Source organism: Xyrauchen texanus, chromosome 43 (assembly GCF_025860055.1).
Source record: "Xyrauchen texanus isolate HMW12.3.18 chromosome 43, RBS_HiC_50CHRs, whole genome shotgun sequence".
NCBI lineage: Eukaryota > Metazoa > Chordata > Actinopteri > Cypriniformes > Catostomidae > Xyrauchen > Xyrauchen texanus.
In genome coordinates, this window is record NC_068318.1 from 15,226,199 (window position 1) to 15,245,516 (window position 19,318).

At 37.3% G+C, this 19,318-nt stretch overlaps 1 protein-coding gene across 1 annotated transcript; it reads left to right on the forward strand.

Moving 5' to 3' along the window:
- Positions 1-9,216: 9,216 nt before the first annotated feature.
- Positions 9,217-17,101, forward strand: LOC127636217 (protocadherin-10-like). The gene is made up of 4 exons (XM_052116651.1): positions 9,217-11,730; positions 13,368-13,429; positions 13,519-13,619; positions 16,641-17,101. The coding sequence occupies exons 1-4, from the start codon at positions 9,217-9,219 to the stop codon at positions 16,904-16,906; spliced, it is 2,943 nt and encodes a 980-aa protein (XP_051972611.1). The 3' UTR covers positions 16,907-17,101.
- The last annotated feature ends 2,217 nt before the right edge of the window (positions 17,102-19,318 follow it).

A 19,318-nucleotide genomic window follows, 5' to 3' on the forward strand; every position in this document is an offset into this window, starting at 1 on the left:
ACGATTGAACACCTTTTTTGTGATTGTGCTTTTGTTAAATCGTTTTGGAATAAGGAATGATAGAACAAATGTCGCCAAATGTATTAACAATTTTAGTTAAATGTATTTCTATTATAATACAAACTCTCAGATTCATTCATTTTTCAATATTCTGGGGAAGATTTTATTTTTACAATCGCCACTATATACATAAATATAATTTTATAAGGAATACACAGCTGTTTTCAATGTTTTTAATGGATTATGATTAACTACTATCGTTTGCTTTGTTCTTATTTTTTTTAATAGCCTTTATTTTTTAAGATTACACTATTTTCAATGTTTTTAATAGGCATGATTAACTAGCACCACATCTATGTTGCCCTTTCCCCTTTACTATAAATCTCCACTTTCACATTCTTCTACTTTTGCTTTTGGCGAATTGCGTTCTTGTTGCATATCGCCACCTACTGGTTGGGGCTGGTCAAAGGTGAAGATTTTAATGTAAAAAGGGACCTAAATATTGATCTTTTTCTCACCCACACCTATCATTCTGCTTCTGAAAACATTAATTTAACCACTGGTGTCGTATGGATTACTTTTGTGCTGCCTTTATGTGCTTTTCAGAGGTTCAAATTTCTGACCACCATTCACTTGCATTGTATGGACCGACATCATAATTTGTGTTCTGAAGAACAAAGAAAGTCACACACATCTGGGATGACATGAGGGTGTGTAAATGATGAGAGAATGTTCATGTTTGGGTGAACTATTCCTTTAAAGATGCAGAATTTTTCAAACCCGAATGGGACAGTGAGTGATATTAGGTCATATTGGAACATTTCAAAATGGAAGAGAGGGTGTGAGAGAGGTATGTAAGCAACTAGTCATTCCAAAATGAACATTTCACAGGGATTTCAGAAACACTGCCCGTTTCCCCCTTCTCTGACCACGACAGAACCGCAGACACTCAGGTCAGCCAAGAAGCGCCAGTGCTGCATACTCCTGCACCCCCCTTTCTCGCCCCAGCGCCCCTGTGCCCCATCCAGGAGGAGCAATAGATGTGTGCAAGTGAGAGAGAGAGAGAGAGAGAGAGAGAGAGAGAGAGAGAGAGAGAGAGGAGAGAGAGAGAGATGTAAATTAGTGGGTAGCTAAACAGGATATGGCCTGTTTTGGTGGTTTTGAACATACTAAATGGGCCATGTCACATTTCCAAAGAACAGAACTCATAACTCACCAGAATGTTCCAAAGACAACAAACATTTGTTTTGCTGATCAGTAGAATGGTTTAATATTTCAGAGAGCATTGATCAATTAGCAGGTCATAATGATATTCTATATGATATTCGAAGAAACACCCGGGCATGTGAAAAGCTATATTAGACCAAGTAAAGTAGCAATGCATGATTGAATGGATCATGTTTTTTGTCCTTTTAGCTGCCCACATTCAGTTCTTACAAACGCACAGCTGTAATTGGATAACCTTTTGTACTGGCATTTTGTCTGCATTCTGTCTTTCAGTGTCTGGGCAGGCCAGGCCCTCCACCCGATAGAATATTAAGATGAAGTGCAGATATGCAGAAAAAAAAATTACTTCATGTGATAGATATCAAATGCACATTCTCTCAGCACTCTCAATGTGTTCTCTGAACTTCAATGTGTTCCGTGATTTCTCAGATACCAAAGGGATTTTATGAATATCAATATTAGAAATCAAAGGCTCAGTCAGAGCACTGGCTGAATGGTATGAATGTGTGCACAGTCCAGAACTGAGCATAGTTTATCTATTCTCTCAATGGAGTTGGTCTCCCCCCTTCCAAGCTCATTTCTCAGCCCGACATGTCCAATTCTACCAGTTTCAGACAAAATAGGAGTTTCTCCTTCTTCTTTTTGTCTCCCTCTGTCTTGATCTCTCTCTTCTTTTTGGCTCATCTTCCATCATTCCAGACTTTGAAGGGAGTTTTAGACTTCTAATATAAGACAGTTCCCTACCACAACAAAGGAGTCAGCTTTGAGTTTGAATAAACACTTTCTCTCCTTTTCTGCCTGTCTGTACCCCACTCCCATTTTTCCCTCTCTGTGTTATTTCTTTCTTGGCCCGTGGTGAAGTATGAGCACTTGTTATGTGTTCTCCATGGTAGCCTTTCTTCTGGAATAGATTAGCAGAGCAGGGAGGAAGGGGAATCAGTGGCAAAGTGAAGTCGGTGGAGGGAGAAGAAGGTGTAAAAGCGAGTGAAATGTGAAAAGAACGACTGAAAAAAGCAATAGAGGGAGAGCGTGATGGAAAAAGGAAGGAAGCAGCTAAATAATGGGGGGAAAAGGTGCATTGTAGATGGAGGGAATGTGGAATGACACACAAGGAGAGCAGGTCACTCTAGGTAACAGAATACACACTATTTGGATCATGCAGCCTTTTCTTTAGAAATTCAGCTCTGATAAATTTCATCACACTGACGAATGCGCCCCCAAAATGCCCTCCACATACCATGCAGATTTCCAGAGTTTTCACATGTCCTGTACATCCTATTTGCCATGCCCTTACATACGCTGCATTGTAATTTCTGGACTCTTTCCTCATTCTACGGTCTCGGTCACTTCCCCACTCGCATTTGCAATGCATAACATCATGAGCTGTCATCACTCCACTCCCCTTTCCTTCTCTCTCCCCCTCTCCCTGGTGTGAGCTGGCTGCGTTAAAACCACAGGTCTCTCCTCTCTCTCTGGGTTGGCGAAAGCACATGACCGCAGTCACTGAACTGCAAGTACAGTGTGTATGGTAAATGGACATTCTCTACCTCTTTTCTTCAGAGTGTGGATTAATATGTTTAGTCTGTTGACCACAGGTCTCTTGTAACCTCAAACATATGCACATACTCATGCATATACTCTCGCTGTTGTCATGTACGCACACAATAGTAGTGGTTAGTCACTTTCATGTGTGCTTTGATAGTTACTCACAATCAAATATTGAACTTGACCTATCTATCTTCCTTCAGTATAAAATAATTAGTACAGTACGACTTTCAAACTATTTCTGTATGGCATAAAAACAAGAGGTAAAAGAATGTGTCTGCGTTTGAATTGCTAATAGGTAGAACTGTTCCTTTGAGCTCTGTGGAAAAAGTGTTTAACATTCAGGCTGGGCTCTCCACACAGACTGCCCGAATTCCACAAATTTGTCTGCCATGCTAGCCAGCTGTCAGTCACCTTTAATTTGCTGCAACATAATTGACCTTATGGCTGCTGGCAAATGCACACACGCATACACAGAAAAACCTTTCGTCTTGTGAGGAGCAGTTTTGTACTTTTCAGATTTTGGAATGTGTTGCATTATCGTCAAATTTTTCAAGAGCTGTGAGGGTGCCAGGTGCTTTAGCAAACATGCTATTCTTCAGTCAAGTCTTCATATGTTCGGGAACTGATGTTTTAACCCAGCATGGTTTATGCTGTCATTTGAGCAACAATATTTGACTTACAAGGATTAACTGCCCTAAATGGCCTAAAAGGAAGAATGAAATGAGACATCGATAAACACATTTAGGAACAGGTGCAAGGAATATTCTGGGTTGAAAAGAAGTTATGCTAAATCAACAGCATTTGTGACATTATATATATATACACACATATATATATATATCTTTATTTATAGATTTATATATCTTTAATGATATATATATATATCATTATATATATATAATGTATATATATATATATATTTGAACCCCTAGACTGTTTAAAAAAGAAAAAAAGAAACAAGCTATTAAAGTAAGGCACTTACATTGGAAGTGAATTGGTTTATAGTGGATCCTAAAATACTCACTGTTTCAAAAGTATACTCACAAGATGTAAACATTATACTAGTTAACATGATTTTAGAATGATAACATAATTTGCTAATAGTTGCTTGCTAATTAGCATAATGTGGATTACCACAAACATTTTATTTTTACTCGTCTGGACTTTTCTTTAAAAAAAAAAAAACATGGTAACAGTGGGGCACTTACAATGGAAGTGAACAGGTCCAATCCTTAAAATCCTCACTGTATCAAAAGTATAACCACAAGACAAACAATATGCGTGTAAGCATGATTTTAGCATGAGAAAATCGCGTACTAACCTGTTCTGTGCAAAGTTATGTAAATTCTACAACTTTGTTGCCATGACGACGCTTAAACGACTGTTAAGATGACAATTGAACATCTCTACAGCTCAATTAATACAAAAGTTTTAGAAAGAATATTTAATATTCAGTAAGTGCTTTCATAAAATTATTAGCTTTACATTTCTGCCTTGAAACCCAATAAAATTGGCCCATTCACTTACATTGTATGTGCTTCACTGTAACCTTGATTTTTGCTTCTGTTTTTTTTAAGAAAAGGAGGGAAGAGTGAAATATTTTTTTTTGCATTAATCAACATTATGCCACAAATGCTGTTGATTGTTTTTAACTTGTATTGATCCTGGAATATTCCTTTAACTGGAACTGAACCCAGAACATTCATTTAAAAGTAAAATTGACTCAAAGCACTGAAAGCCTACAGTGATGACTTTTGATTTCCTGTTAAATCACAAGATGAGGAATAGAAAAATAACTTGGAAACCAAATTCACAATTCTAACATCCAGTACATGGCACAATGATTTGATTAACATACATAGTGTTAGCTGTTTGCACAACCAGACAGTGTGCAACAGAAGGTGCAATTCTCTCCTAGTAGAAATACATAGCAACAACCATGTGCACAACAGAAAACAAGACTGCATGGAACATTTTATTTGAAACAGATTTCCTGTTTTCTTTAAAGAATGTGTATTAATGAAGGATGAGTGTAGGGGTGTTGCAGTTTATGCAGGTAGAACAGTTGTTGTGACAGACTAGATAATGAAATATAATGCATTTGACAGATGCTGGGAAAAAGTGAACCCTATCAAGGTCAAATGTATTAGTGTGGACTTGTCACTCTGTGGTGCTTTCCTTAGGGTTGTTGTAATAAACATATACACCTGCACACAGGCATTTACTATTACACAAAAATGTAGTACTGTTATCTTTTCTCACACCATTGTCCTCCACCACATTTTATGTTGATTATTTTAGAGTGAAACTATTTCAGAACTGTTAACGATGTTCAGAGAGAAACTATTTTTTAAAAGATTAACAGATGTGAGATAAAAGCATGGTTTCTGGGAACACCAGGTACGTGTTATTCTGATTTACAATAGATGAGTAAATCAAACATACAATTCTCAAATGCATCCAGCAGGTATTTAGATGTGTGGTATTAGAGGATTAGAGAATCCACACCATGTAATCTGTAATTAAGTAGAAAACCAGGATTGTGTATCAGTTTCTAATATTAAATGCACTAACATGTAATTAAGCTTCATGAAGACAAACATAACAAGCCTTTGGACCCTGAGACAATAAACTGGACATGATGGTCATGGTAGGGTGTTGATTTTATATTAGACTTCCCTATTCATATACATTCTCTATTTGCATTTTTGGTTACACTACAACTGTATGATAGTCATTTAGCACTAAAACATTTTTGAGAACAAAATGTGATTTAGATGTCTTACATGTGGCTGTTTGCCATGCTACTCATCTGTTTTCACTTATACAGTTTTACTTTGGAGCACTGCTGCTTCCCCCCGATGGACATATAGAGAACTTCTGGGAAAAACAAGTCTTTTTGTGCCCTATTACTTCCATGTTTTGTCATTGTTGTCAAGACAGTGATGAGCTAAGCCTGATCTTATTTAGATAGTTGTACTCACTGACATATTTCCATCTCTAATATACACATGAAGGCCTAAAACTACACGTTCAAACGGTATGTGTTCTGATTGTCACCAGCCTATCTGCTCTACACAGGGTTTGTTTTGTGTTTTGCTGTTGATGTGATGACACTGCAATGTCATCTGTAACTGTTTTAACTAGTGACTGGTGAGCTGCTTCGTAAATGCAAACTATGTGGCTGCGTAGCTCAGAGCACATAGACGCTATTCACGCTAGCGCCATCTTTGATTTGAATGGGAATGACAACGAGGCTGTGAGGGATAAACTTACAGTCTCTTCAATGGACTGCACTGCAATTTAAAATGTTTTTGGATCGTTTCGTGGACAAAACATTTATCAAATATCTGTCCAAGAACATTCAATATACAAATACCTCCAGTTGTGGAATAACAGATGTGATCTAGGAGCTTTACACATCTTTATCCCGTTAGTGTCTCTGAAGTGATGGTAAGTCTAGACATGGTAAGACATGCCAAGGGGGACGCTTACCCCGAACGTTTTTAAGACGCTTTGTCAAGTTAACTTTTTTTTTTTCACATTTACGCTTTCTGTGGGAACGCCCCTTAAGCAGTTTGGATACTTGATGAACTTGCAAGAAGGGTGTGACAGTTTCCTCAGCAGCCACTCCATAAATACCAGTCTCTCTTCTGTGAATCCATTAGTTGACACAGCTGAGAAGCAGGTGTTATTCAGTCTGCTAATGTCTTCCAGTCTCTGTGTATAGGCCAACTAGAAGAGTATCTGTGGATCTGGCTCTACCATTCATTTTAAAATGACAAACAATGACGTTGTCCTGTATTGCATGTATGTATCTTACTGCGTGTGGGAGCATCTGTTTATATATGTGTGTGTGTGTGTGTGTGTGTGTGTGTGTGTGTGTGAGAGAGAGAGTGAGGTAAGGGCAGTGCCCAAATTCCTATGGCATTCTTCACATTCTCTGTCTGTGGAACTCAGCCCCATCTCCGCAAAGTGTGTGTGTGAGAGAGAGAGAGAGAGAGAGAGAGAGAGAGAGAGAGAGAGAGAGAGAGAGAGAGAGAGAGAGAGAGAGATTTGACGCGTTAATGAAAACGTGTGTTGTTCTTCTGATTGGCTGCCACCCGCAGGGATGAATAGGGTAATTAGCAGAAGACTTTGCCTCCACCCCGTGGCGGTCCATGAAGGTGCAATTAGTCTACAGATGTCAGGACCAGAGTGCTTCACATTTAGTTTCCTAATGCATTTATTACAGTGCTTGTACCACGCCGCCAGTATTGTATTGACGTTCATACATTCCTGGGACTATACAATAATTAAATAGCTGTGCTATTTTTGGAAAACCTTAAGTAACATTTTGGCGATTAAAATTAATGTATTTAAATTTGTGCAGTAATACGTATTCTTTTTAGTTTGAAGTTAGACCCTTGGGGTAATATGCCCCCCCTATATTGGCTCTATAATAATTGGTGTTATTATTATTATTATTTATTTTATTAATGATTATAAATCATGAGGTGTTGTTAAATAAGTTCATGCATTACATGAACATTTCAGACATCTTCTTTTTACATTATAATCTGGCTAATAGAGTGCAATCATTCAATCAGAATTCCTAGTGTTGCTATAATGACATCCCCTCAATTAAAAATATGTGCATCTAAATATGTAGTCCTATATATTGTTAAGGCTGTGTATAATTATAGAATAAGTTAACCTTTCACATTAACTTAAATAACAAAAATACATTGTTTAGAATTATAGCCTAGAAGATGAATTTGATACATTCTTTAAAAATCAGATGACAACTGGGACAAATTTACTCTTTGGGGCTTGTAGCCCCAGTTGGTTACCCCCCCAGAAAATGTACATTGTTTTAGGTGGGCATCTTCTCCTACTCTATTGATTTTTTTTTTTTTAAATCGCACATACCGGTAGTTAGATTATTCGCCATTATAAACTTAAATGGCAGCAAATTGTAATGTTTGCATATTTAATTGCGATTGGTCATCTTTCTTCCATTTACTTGGTTGCTGAAATGTGACATATTTATTAAATGGTCACACTCATCTTTGAAGCCCCACACTGTCGTGATTATAACAGTGGCCTGATTGTGCAGCCTAATGCTGTTTTAGGTCAATCCCCGTTTATGGAGTTCGCCGAAGGTTAATGTAGGCTACAGACGAATTTAAAATCGTTAAGCCACTCTGGTAAAATCAATTCAGAGATTGAAGGACATTGAGCTTTTAATTAGTGTGAATCGAATGTCTGAACGTCCATGCGACATCCTAAAATTATTGTAGGTGATTATAGGCTGCATTTCGTCCCATATCTTATACCTTTATACAGGTGTAGCCTATCATATAACTCAACATTTTGTGGGTGATCAGATACAGCCCAACACTTTACCACAAATTACAACAATAGTAATTATGCTTTGTAATTGCATTGCACCCTCGTCTCATTTATTTTTCAGCCTTAACTGCACTAAACGAAAATAAACAGAAATCAAAGCTATTTACTCAACGCCACATTCGTGCACAACAGAAGTGTCCTCTTTTTTTGCCATTAACGAGAGTAAATGGGTTTGTTCGTTGGGTCGATTTAAGTTGCTTTATTTCCGACTCGGCTCTATGCCATTTAGTATGCACTTAAGGTAATGGAAAGCAGGAGAATATCATGGGAACCGTATATTCTGCTGCTCAACCAATCGCAAGCGGCGGGATTATGCCTCACAAAACCTTTTAAAAACCACTGTTCGCTAATGATCCGGACCCGCGGCCCTTAAATCCCCTCTACATTAATTAAAAAAAGCACGATCCCTTGCAAGATCATGCCATCTGCTGCGGGTTCATTCCACAGAGAGATTGTGTTTGGTGCTTATTTAAAACACGCAGTTTCTTTACTTGTTATAAGGCAGGCCGGAAGAGTGGAATGAGTTAAGGATAAGAATATAGGAAAAAAAGGAATAATCCCCAAAAGTTAGGGTATTTTAAAACAGGTTTAAAACTCGTTGTCTGTGTCTTAATATCGAGTATATTTTGTACCGACTTTCTCATTTCGTTTTTTTATTAATAATTTTTTTGCAAAACTGAGATTATAATTTTTTTTGTATTTAAAGACTTTTGAAATTGTTTTTGGAGTTGAAAACGAGCATTTAAAGCCAATGCACAGCTCCCATCCCACCTCCATCCCCTCTTTCTTCCTCACCCAAACACATACACGCACACTTGCTCTCTATTGCGCACGTGCAGTTGGCCAAATGCGCACGCACTGACGTTAAATTAAGAGGTTCAAGGACTTACCACATCACTGCATACGCGAGCTCATCCTCTCTCCAAATGATATTATGCGCTGGGGTGCACTTTTACAACTTCTGTTTACTGTTTTATAGCCTCATAATAAAATTATGAGAATTTGGCCGTTCATTTGATGGCACATTAAGAAGAATCTTATATTTCAATGGAGCTGTGGATATGGACATGGCAGGTGACCAGCCTGGCACTCATTGCACCTGTGGTGGATGTGGTTTTGGCACAGATTCGTTACACAATCCCAGAGGAACTTGAGCATGGGGCTTTTGTTGGAAATATTGCGGAGGATGTGGGACTAGACACCAACAAACTCTCCATTCGCAGATTTAGACTAGTGTCTGGTGCCAAAAAGCAATATTTAGAGGTCAATTTAGAAAACGGCGTCTTGTTTGTGAACGAGAGAATTGATCGAGAAGAGTTGTGCGAACAAAATCCATATTGTTTATTTCACCTTCAGGTTGTAGTTATCGAAAATCCGTTGGAACTGTACAGGGTAGAGGTTGAAATAATGGATGTCAATGACAACTCTCCCGTTTTTCCGTGGAGTGAATTTAACCTGGATATCTCGGAATCGGCCGTTTCTGGATCACGCTTCCCGCTGGAGAGCGCGCAGGACCTGGACGTCGGTGACAACTCTCTCCGCTCGTATCTGCTGAGCCTAAACGAACACTTTGTCCTTGACGTTCAGACGCGCAGCGACGGCAGTAAATTCGCCGATCTGATTCTCGTGAATCCGTTAGACCGGGAGCAGCAGAAGACGCACCTGATGGTTCTCACAGCGGTGGATGGGGGCTCGCCGGAGAGGTCAGGGACTGAGCAAATAAACGTAACGGTTCTGGACGCAAATGACAACGCGCCAGTGTTCGACCAGAACTTCTATAAAGTGAGGCTGGCTGAAAACGCACAGCGAGGCACAGTGGTAATACAACTAAATGCCACTGATCTAGATGAAGGACCCAATGGCGAGATCACATACTCTTTCAGTGGGCACACTCCAATTAGAGTGCGGGAGCTGTTCAGCGTGGATTCTCGCACGGGAGAAATCAAAGTGAAAGGACTCATAGATTATGAAAAGGCAAGAATGCATGAGATATATGTACAAGCTAAGGACAAGGGACCGTCTGCCGTGGCGGTGCACTGCAAAGTTATGGTCAATATCATAGACGTCAACGACAATCTTCCTGAGGTGATACTTACCTCAGTGTCCACATCTGTCCAAGAAGATGCGCCCCCTGGCACCGTTATAGCAGTTATTAGCGTTATGGATCAGGATGCTGGGGACAACGGAAACGTTGACTGTGAAATTCCCCATCACGTTCCCTTTCAGCTACATTCTTCTTTTAAAAACTATTATACATTGGTTACCTGTGATTTTCTAGACAGGGAAACACTATCTGAATTTAACATTAGTCTCACCGCCCGTGATATGGGATCCCCGCCTCTTTTCACCAGGAAAACTATTTTGGTGCAAGTATCTGATATCAATGACAATGCGCCACGATTCAAAGAGCCGTCCTACACATTCTACCTGACCGAAAACAACGCCCCCGGTGCCTCAATCTGCACCATTACAGCACGAGATGCAGATGTGGATCAGAATTCCTACTTGTCATACTCTATACTGGAAAATGACATCCATGGGATGCCCGTATCCACATATGTGTCCATCAATTCAGACAATGGCAACATTTACGCACTGCGCTCTTTCGACCACGAGCAGCTCAGAAACTTTCAGATTGTGGTTCAAGCCGAAGATGCCGGCTTTCCCCCTCTGCGCACGAACGTAACAGTAAATGTGTTTGTTTTGGACCAGAATGACAACCCGCCAGTCGTTGTATCTCCCGTGCCCGAGAATGATACAGCCGCATCAGTTATAGCTGTGCCCAGATATGCCGATGTTGGATACCTAGTGGCTAAAATCACTGCCATGGACGCAGATGCCGGGCAGAATTCACGTCTCATTTATGAAGTCCTGCAAGCTACAGATCTGAGTTTGTTCAGTGTTGCCCTGTACACTGGAGAGATCAGGACAATTCGCCGGCTGATGGACAACGACCCCACGAGGCAGAGGCTGGTCGTTTTGGTCAAGGACAACGGTCAGCCGCCCCTTTCGGCCACGGCTTCCATCATTTTATCAGTTGTTGACAACGTGCCGGAATCCTTGCCGGATTTCGCCGACCTCGCATTCAGCCCCCAGTACTGGTCAAACCTCACGCTGTATGTAATAGTGTCTCTGGGCGCAGTTTCATTCGCGTTTCTCGTGGCTATTATCGTCCTAGCAACAATAAAGGGATACAGGGACGGAAATTCCGTTCGTGATTACTCGTCTTTCAGCTCATGCTGTGGATTCCGTTCAAAGGCCTCTGCCAGTGACGTCATTTTAAAGTCTAACTTAAACACGCACTTATCACCAGGATCTAATTCTAAAGGATCCACACACGGTGTGGAAGTTAACGGGAACATCCCAATCGGTCAGAACTACTGCTATAAAATGTGTTTAACTCCAGAGTCATCTAAATGTGACTTCATGTTCCTCAAGCCATGCAGCCCGACGGGAACAGCTTTTCGAAATAACACCAAGGAAGTCGAAAACAAGACTTTGACCTGGAGCTCAGCTTGCCAAAGAAACGGCGTAAAAAACGGGACGACCTCTCCAAACGAGGTAGGACAATTCAACCGTTGATCTAGCGCTAACGAGTTGTACGGGAGAGCGGGCCACAAACTAACACTTTTTGGTTTCCTTAAGTTTGTGTAAATGTAGGCTACTTGGGGTTCAAGGTATTTTTCTTTTTTCGCATAAATTGTACCTACATATCTGGTAGAATTATGTGGTCTTGTTTCATGAATACAGACAGCGTATTCTTTTTTCGCCATCTACCTGGAAAGAAAGGAAGTGAAATGTTACAACGTGCCCAAAGTCTAACAGGCGAGGGGCACATTGTAACATGATAATATGACAACTGTATCTGATCTTATTAATATAAATATAAAAGATAAACTGAAATACTATGTCATTAAGGCCATTTATTAACTTTATCACTTTGACACTGAATACACAACAAAGCCACAGAATTGGCCGAAGATATGCAAGGATTTATACCTTCCAATATTGTTGTTTTCATGTTTTTTGTTTTTTTAATTTTGCCACAATTTTGTCCCCCACTCTCCCCTCACCAATTTTTCTTGTCTGACAACACACTCAGCGAAATCGTCAGAATTAGACTCTCACCACTTTTCTAAATTTGGTTAATTCGTATGATAATGTGCCACTGCTCTCGTTTGAATTCCTACGACTTTCTACCACTTCCTACGACAGCCAATGACGTCGCTGGACATCGTTTCCATCTAATACGCGACCATTACTTGCTTCTGTCACACACAACAGCTTCCTATCATGTTTACACACTCTACCTGGGCTGGGCAGGTAATCTGTCATATCGGGCATTTTCCCGGTGGTCCAACGCACTTTGGGGCCGATTAGGGGTGGACTGGCCATCGGGAGAACCGAGCGGGCCGGTGGGTGGGCCGCGAAATGTGCAGAATGGGCCGCGATAGGCTACAATGAGCAATAAAACGATAAATGAGCATATCCTTAACACCGGCTGAGAACCTTTATCTACTTCCGCATTAGACATCCGGGAATTTGCACGTGATAAAGTTGTACAAGTTTATGCCAACACAATCGTGCAAGATCATACGAAATAGCCAACTCATAAAATTATGTAGGACTTTTCATGAGATCAGGTCGGCATCTGTAAAGATAAGAATATATGCAACTTTAAGCTCACTAGATTGAGACTAAAGATTAAAGTGAGCTTTCAACAATGATGCTGGTTTGTATTAAAATATTAGAAATATAAATAATATTTTATGTTAAAATAAACTAATAAAATAAACTATAGTAAATAATATGAATTAACGTTGATATTTTATGATCTTGAAGTAAACATTAATGCAGAACAGCATCAAAATAACTGCAAAAGATGTTCCACTAAATCGTGGGATGATGTAATGATCTAATTTGTGAACAAAATTGTTTGTTTCATTGTGCCATTTTACCTTTGAGCTGCACTGGCATACATATTTAAGAATTTTTTGTGGTGAACTAGATTTTAAAATCATTAATGTTCAGCTTATTAATAAACCACAAATTAGTGCCTTACTGTTTTCTTCCTTTGGAGTATTTTGAGGTCTTTCCACTCTTCTTACAATCAATTATGTTTAGTACATTCATGTTTTCCACATGTGCAAGCAAAATGGAGTTCATATTTCAATTGTTCTTTTTTGTGTCTGTTGTAGCTCAAACAAGGCAACAAGGATCTTACCCTGTCCAAGAACCAGCTCAATTATACATATAAAAGGTGATTATGAGGATGATTCTACTCTGTCTTTCTGTCCCCCCCTCCCTCACATACAAGTATTTGATGTTATATGTTGTTTTTTTTCCTAGTCATACTTCATTAAACACAGACAGGACACTGCAGTGTAGACTGATGCAGGACTCTTACACACCTGTTCCACAGTACTGGACTTGGGGGAATCACATGCTTGGTAAGAACATGATTTTTGTTATGCCCAAAAATACAAGTTAACATCTCACAGGGTGTATTTTAGGCACATGTTTGGTCTTGGGTACAAAATAAGCTATTGAACATGTATGCTGTTGACAAAATGCCCTGAGGGGAATATTGGTACACTATATGGGGTAAGTTGGCAATTGATCAAACTATTGATTGGACAGCACATTTTATTATGAATAAATTATAAAAAATACCTATGTCCTGAGATTTTAACCATTTTCAGTTAAAATCTATAGGCCTACAATATCCCAGTGTATATCTTATATCTTAATATTCCAGTGTGTATTAATAGTGTTCCCTTAGTTTGAAAAATAGGACAATATTGGTATTTTAGTTTGGAGGTTTTCAGACACCTTTGAACTAGGTGTTTGAAACCAATAAAACAAAATCACAAAAAAAAAAAAAAAGTAATGACGTAAAATAACAGTAAATGCATGGCAGCACAGGGTGCCAAACTTTTAATATAATCTGAAATAACAGTTTTAAACCGTGAAGTGAATTAACATGTAAAATGAAATAGGTGTTTGAACCATAACCTAAAATAACATTTTAAATAGTAATTTTAAATATCGTGTTGACACTGTAAGTTGAAATTACATGTTTAAATGTAATTTGAAAGAACATGCTTCAACTATAAAATGAAAATATTTGTTTTGACTGTGCATTTAGAAAATTAATCATTAATGAAAAAAAAACTGCAATACTGCAAATCACGTTGAAGAGGCGAAAACAGGAGAGGAGGTGCAGGCAGAGACCAGTCATGCTTTTGCTATCATAATGCTGATGATAGAGCCAGTGAGAGGAGGACTGAGTTAGCACAGCTATCCTGAGCTTCTGGGGGTGATTTGACTGTAAATACAAATAACATTGTTAGTCCATTCATTGAAAAACAACAACACGTTTTCACTGTAATTATTGTGCCTCACTAACAAATACATTTCAGTTGTTTAACCATAAGAGTTAAGAAGGTTTACTCCATTTTAACTCATTTAGTCTTATTATTGTAAGACAGACACTTTACATTTCAGGAGCTTTGAAGCTCAACTCTTCACCACAGTTTTAACCTCCAAAAATCGAATATTACAGAAACTCTTCTAAATCTCAACATAACAGAACATTAAATACTTACAAATCTCCCCCTTTATCCATCTTACACGAAAATACATAAAATTGCTCTTTATTTGAACATTTACTCTCCCCATTGAGTCTAATGCAAAGCATGCTGGGAACTAAAATTCATGGTAAAATACCGTAAATTTACAGTTCACTACCGTTTATATTATTAAATGTTAAATACTTAATATATGAGCCTTCTGGAACTGCAAATATGTGTTTTTCACTTTATTTATTGATTTTGATCTGTATTGTTGAACACTGTAACTACAAAAGTCCACATGTCTTAAAAATCATCAAGAGTGACTTTTACAGGAGCAATAATTAAATTAATACACATGTATAAACAGTGCACAGTCTAACTCACACAAACACAAAACACCATCCCGGTAACACACGTGACACTCAAATAATGCAATAAACATGAACTAAACTACATAAAATATAGCATAGGACAGCCCCTTGTACATAACTGATATAAAAATCATTTGAAGAAAATAAAATATGAAATGTGATGGCTCATGCAGAGACTTTTGGGAATGCACGTATATAATTTTTCACCATGATTTTAATAATAGTTTACTGTAAAAGTACATGCAAACCCTTATTAGACATAATATAAATGTTTACCACACTGTCAAATCGAATTAGTTGACCTTAATTAGATTTTTCAAGGCAATCGGTTTGCATGCTTTTTCTAAGTAAATGTACTTATTTGGTTCAGGTAAACTGAACTTAATTTGTTAAGTGACGTTAAATAGATATAAGTAAGCTTTACTCATCTGTGATTGAAGTATTGTTGTTTTGATCTAATTATATAAAATATATTTATATATTAATAAATCTATTATAATAAATATATAAAAAAATGTTTTACTCTATATATTAAGGTTGACCAGTTAACGTTTTTTTACTGTAGCATTTTTACATTCTTTTTCTGTTTAATGTAGGACATTTTTTTTTTTTTACAGTTATAGAAATCCCAACATAAATTGATTACATTAGTAAATGTATTTCACTAAGTGAAACTTAGTTTGCTTTAATTTTAATGAAGTAAACTGAATGAGCAGAAAAAAAAAGAAATATTTTACTTAGGAGTTTTCTAAACTCCAGATTAATTTTGACAGTCAAAATTTCTTGTTGAGTTTCTTCATTATCATGAGTACAGCATAAACTCAATATCTTGTGTTGCAAGTTTTGAAGTAAAATTCAACATAACTTCATAAGTAAATGTTTTATTATTTTACAATGAGCAATACTGAAAATTCATATTTGGTGTGAATAAGTGTATTTTGGGAATTTAAAACTTATTAAAAAATTGAAATTAATGTTAAATTATGCTGTATTTTCTCTAAAATAAATGTTTTTACACTGGAAGAAATCTTGTTTTTACAGACATATTGTTAAAGACATCTCAGGTTAAAATGACATTTTCACATGTAAAAAATATGGTTTACCGTCATTTAAAGATGAATGCCTGTTTTTGTCAGTAACAAATCAGTTAAGTAACAGTAAAAATTTAAATTTGGTGTGAAAAAATGTGTTTTAGGGGAATTTCTCACTTTTATTGGAAGAAATGGGGAATGAATGTTAAATTAAACTGTATTTTCTCTGTAAAAATACTTCTTTACTATTTGTTTTTATTTTTTTTACAGTATACTGCAGAAAACAAGAATTTGTGCAATTGGACTTTTGCCTCAAAACCTTATAGATACGGAGATATAGCCCTTGTGATAACTTCTTCGTGTGACAACTAGCCCCAGTCTCCCATATATATGATGCATTTCATGGCTGTCCGAAGACAGTTGTTTTCGGTTAAACTGAACTGTTGATTCACGACTATTTACCATTTATTTGGTTTTCTCTTTGACTTCTATAGATTATAGGACTTCGCCTAAGGTTGGGGGCTTTTCAAATCGCTCATGGACGCATTACAACCAACAGGATTCAGTTCAACCTTCACCAGACTATCAACATAATGTTTACATTCCCGGAACACCATCAACACTCTGTACATTCAAACTGGCAAATAATGGGGACCTTGAAGTGTACAACTCATTCTCAACTTTTGGAAAAAAGAAAAAGCTAATGCCATACAATAACTGCCAAGAAGATGCAGTGATAACCAATGATTTTTTCCAATGACTTCTTCACCTGTACGCTGTATACAAGTTTCATTATGTTGTGTATGATTGTTGTTTAATTGTACCTGCTGTATGATTTGTTCACAACAAAAATAGGACTCTGATGTACTTTGGTTATACTTTTTGTATACCTTCGGAAACATTCTTCAATCATATAACAGGTTGTTGATTTAATTGTAAATAAATACCTATATTGGCAAGAATAAGTGATATCTTAAATGTTTATATCCCTCTTGTTTACCTCATTTACAAAATAGTTTATTAATAAAGAATATTATTACAAATAATTTAATGGGTCTGGTATTAATTCAGGATATGTCTCTGTCGTGGTGCTGAACTCATTTTTTGTTGGATGACACCCAACTGTTTGAGGCAGTTTAAAGAGTGATACCCTATATTCTATTACTACTATTCATCATTTTAACATTTGCAGCTAAATAACGCTATTTATAGATGCTGGATTTAGTAAACATTTTCAGTAAATACATTACACTCACCCGCGACCCTGTACACAGGATAAGCGGTTGACGATGGATGGATGGATGAACATTACACTCACTTTTATATTTCAGTCTATCTTTAAAGCTACACTATGTAACTAGAGGTTAAAAAATAAAACTGCATGCGTCTTGTGAAAGAACATTGTTTTGGCAATGACGGAAGTTGTGCTTCAGCTCTGCTCCTCTGCGTGGATGAATGTGGTTTGAGGCACCCCCGGTGTACACATGAATACAGGACATCTTATCAGAGCGAATGGACAAATCAATTACGAAAGAAAGGAAAAGACAGATATCCAAAAACATGTCATCTTAGTAGGTAAGTGCCATATCTTATGCTGTTGTTTTGATTTATTGGAAACATTGATGTTTTGAAATAAATGACGTTTCAAAAGTTAGGCAACATTTGTTAACATTAGACATAACGATTGCTAGTCTGATAAGTCAAACGTTCTTTTTTATACTTTTTTATAACTGCAGGATATTCTGGAACAAATAGACTATGGTAGTAACTAATTTATAGATTGTCATTGTTACCAACAGTGGTCAACATGATTTCAAGACTCACATGTCCTTGGCAAGCCGAGGACTAAAGGATTTATTTATATGAATTACAGCCTTTATAAAGAAAAATACAAACGTGTGTTAGCAAGTGAAAAGTTCTGCATTGATTATAGCAAAATTATTGTATTTCACCACACACACACACACACACACACACACACACACACACACACACACACACACACACACACACACACACACACACACACACACACACACACACACACACACACAGGTTCTATTACAGACTCTGTCACTTTCCCGTTTTGCTTGTAGACTCTGCTCTGTTTGGGGTTTCTTTGTTTTTATAACCAGTGATTCCCCAGAGATGTGCTGTTTTGAATGATCCATGGTCAATTTTTCTCATTGGTTGTGACAACAAACTTTCAGCTTCATGCTACTCCCACACCATACAAGCACTACATAGCCAGAGCTTATTTTCTCTGTATGACGTGAACATGTGAACACTCAATGGCTAATTACGCATTTATGCAATTTCCCGCGAAATCGGTCCTGACTGCTCTAAAAATAAATAATTATTAAAGGTTTATCAAAGTGTATTTGGGTAAAGACATGGTTTGGAAGATGGATTTTGCCCATTGTGCCAAAATCATTCTTTGAAAATCTTCTTTCATAAAATTGGTGATTGCATGAAAGAAAGAAACAAGAAATTGATAACGCATTAAATTGCAATTCTTGATTTATTTTGGAAAATATACTTTATGCACTTTTACTACTACTTTGTGTTATTTAAATTGTGTTCTGAATTGTATATTTGTTACACTTTGAAGCAGTTTGAAAAATGTTTAAACAAAAAGAAAAAACATTTATGCTTCTGTTAAGTGCAAATATTTTGTCATGATAACATGACTATTTTAAAATATAGCTGGAATGACTCCAAAGGTCATATAACTTATCTATGGATTTTTTTTTTTTTATTTGTATTTTGTGTGTGTGTTCAGGTATATATGGTTTATGAAGACTGTTCACTATAGGCCTATTCTATACTATACACATATAATTATGCTATAAACAAACACTCAAGCATCCTCACGAAGCAAAATGCGTAAAAAACATAATAATTTAAGGATTTTTGTTGTAAAAATGCAGAATGTATTCTGTGAGGGTTAGCGTTAGGGGATAGAATATACAGTGGCAAGAAAAAGTATGTGAACCATTTGGAATTAATTGATTTTCTGCATTAATTGTGCTTAAGATAACAACACACAAACAATTATAATCTCTCACGTTTTTACACATCCCATTGAATTCACAGTGCAGTGAAAAAAGTGAAAAGTTTACACAACCCGGCTCTTGATGCATCATGTTGCCTTCTTGAGCATCAGTGAATG